The sequence below is a fragment of the Elephantulus edwardii genome, unplaced genomic scaffold (genome assembly GCF_000299155.1).
Source record: "Elephantulus edwardii isolate Elephantulus edwardi_28Jun2011 unplaced genomic scaffold, EleEdw1.0 scaffold00009, whole genome shotgun sequence".
In the NCBI taxonomy this organism is placed as follows: domain Eukaryota; kingdom Metazoa; phylum Chordata; class Mammalia; order Macroscelidea; family Macroscelididae; genus Elephantulus; species Elephantulus edwardii.
In genome coordinates, this window is record NW_006399759.1 from 19671650 (window position 1) to 19674108 (window position 2459).

At 49.3% G+C, this 2459-nt stretch overlaps 1 protein-coding gene across 1 annotated transcript; it reads left to right on the forward strand.

The window, feature by feature from the left end:
- Nucleotides 1–851: 851 nt before the first annotated feature.
- OSR1 (odd-skipped related transciption factor 1) lies at nucleotides 852–2419 on the forward strand. Its single transcript, XM_006880658.1, has 2 exons — nucleotides 852–1522; nucleotides 2209–2419. Exons 1-2 carry the CDS (start codon nucleotides 855–857, stop codon nucleotides 2342–2344), a joined length of 804 nt encoding a protein of 267 aa, XP_006880720.1. The 5' UTR covers nucleotides 852–854; the 3' UTR covers nucleotides 2345–2419.
- Nucleotides 2420–2459: the final 40 nt, after the last annotated feature.

A 2459-nucleotide genomic window follows, 5' to 3' on the forward strand; every position in this document is an offset into this window, starting at 1 on the left:
CTCTGCAGGCGTCTGTAGGGAGAGTGGTGTCAACAAGGCCATTAATGAATAGGGAGAAAAGCAAATTTGAAGTCAGAGTTTTGAAGAGAAATATGATATGGCTTCTGGAAACCAGATGGAAGATCAGCCAGAAGGACTTGATGTCCTGGAGCCAGGGGTTGTGATTATTTATGGGAATTTATTTATCGGTGTGCTGTATGTCCCAGATTGTGTTCATCCGTGGATGTAATCTTCTGTCTGTGCTGGGTCTTGTGTATGTTTTATAGCCAACATTGTGCTACGAAACAGTAACTATCCTAGTTTCTATCTGCACCTTGTTGTCAACTCTGCTTCCAAATGTGTGAATCTATGTTTAGCTGTCAGTGTGTGTTTGTTGATCTCCTCATGAATGCAAAAGTGTGCTTCCAAGTTTCTATTTATCTTTGGAGGAGAGCACATTTCAGTTTTGGCCCAGCGTGTGTAGATGTGAATTTTTACATACCCAAGTTTCTGAATGCTTACACCTTTCTTGCTGTTTTGTACATTTCAAGTTGCCTTGCATAGGATTTTGTTTCGTCCTGATTTCTGGATGTAGTGTTTTGGGTTTTGCCAGAGGGAAGAAATCCTCAGACCAGAGAAGCAGTAGGAGAATCCTAAAAACAGGGCTTCCCTGAATCTTCCACTCCCACTTTCTCTGAGGACAGGTGTGTTTCTTTTGTGAGAGGGTAGATTTCCACTTTCGGTGGCCTTGGGAGCGGAAGAGGGTGTGGTTGGGCTGGAATTTAGAAGGAAGGCGACCTACTCTGAACTTCTCTTTTCCTCTCTCCCCACCTCCCTGTTTTGTTTCTAGACCAAGATTGTGAAAACCCTCTGCAATGGGCAGCAAAACATTGCCAGCACCAGTGCCCATCCACCCATCCCTGCAGCTCACCAACTATTCCTTCCTTCAGGCAGTCAATGGCCTGCCCACAGTGCCCTCGGACCACCTGCCTAACTTGTACGGTTTCAGTGCCCTGCACGCTGTGCACCTGCACCAGTGGACATTGGGCTACCCAGCCATGCACTTGCCACGCTCATCTTTCTCCAAAGTGCCAGGCGCTGTATCCAGCCTGGTGGATGCACGCTTCCAGCTGCCTGCCTTCCCCTGGTTCCCTCATGTCATTCATCCCAAGCCTGAGATCACTGCTGGAGGCGGGGGCCCTGCGGTACTTAAGACCAAACCGCGCTTTGATTTCGCCAACCTTGCCTTGGCGGCAACGCAAGAAGATCCGTCCAAGCTTGGCAGGGGGGAGGTCCCGGGATCCCCCGCAGGTGGGCTAGGCGCCCTCCTGGACGTCACCAAGTTGTCTCCAGAAAAGAAACCCACGAGAGGACGCCTGCCTTCCAAGACCAAGAAGGAGTTTGTCTGCAAGTTCTGTGGCCGCCACTTCACCAAGTCCTACAACCTACTCATTCATGAGCGGACGCACACTGATGAGCGGCCCTACACCTGTGACATCTGTCACAAAGCCTTCCGGAGACAAGACCACCTGCGGGATCACAGGTGTGTTACTGCGGGTGGCCCCAGAAAGAGGCTGGCTTGTTTCTGGCCTCCACGTTTTTCTTTGTAATGAGAAGGCTTCTGAGACCCCTGCCGGCTCCACGCCTCCTGAGTTTTGCAAATATCATGATGAAAAACATACAAGTTTTGGAGATAGACGGGTTGAAAAGGACCTAAGACTAGGTTAGATTTCCTTAAATTCCATAGGCAGTTCGCTTCCTCATCCCTTCCTCGATCCATATCCAATCCATATATCGCTAAAAGGAGTTGCTGCAAGGTTGTGTAATGTGACCTGTGAGCACATTAAATGTGGTTAGTGAGACTAAGAAACTGGATTTTTAACATGCTTTAATCGTAATTAGTTTCTATTTTAAGACCCACAGATGGGTACTATCTACTGTCCTGGGCGTCATAGTTTGTAGCAAACTGATTGCAGACCCTTACTCATTTTGAACGACCTTCGTTTTAGACCTGCTGCTACAGCTCCTCAGAAGCTTGTCAAGACGTTGCCCTAGTTGCTCCTCCCCTCCCTAACTCCGTTTACAAACAGCAGTGCACCGTCCTCTCACCCTCAGGACACACACCACCACCCCCAGGCAGGCGCCTCTTCGCAGTGGGAGGGGATCCTGGGCAACTGTTTGTAAGTTTGCATCATTTTGCAAGGCTTAACATTCTATTTCTGCCTGCAGATATATTCACTCCAAAGAAAAGCCCTTCAAGTGTCAAGAATGCGGGAAAGGATTTTGCCAGTCCAGGACTCTCGCTGTCCACAAGACGCTACACTCACAGGTGAAGGAGCTCAAAACGTCCAAAATCAAATGCTAAGTAAAGCCTCTGGGTGCGCAGGATCCTGAGTCAAGCCACCCTTTTTTATCCAGAGGGCCGGGAAGCCAACTCTGGAAAGGCGACTGTGGCTGTCCGTGGTGGGGCTCTGGTGACC

Excerpts from the sequence above, each read along its gene's own strand:
- OSR1 (XM_006880658.1), top strand. The coding sequence starts at position 855 with ATGGGCAGCAAAACATTGCCAGCACCAGTGCCCATCCACCCATCCCTG. Across the intron at positions 1,523-2,208 it reads GACCACCTGCGGGATCACAG|ATATATTCACTCCAAAGAAA; the intron begins GTGTGTTACTGC and ends TTCTGCCTGCAG.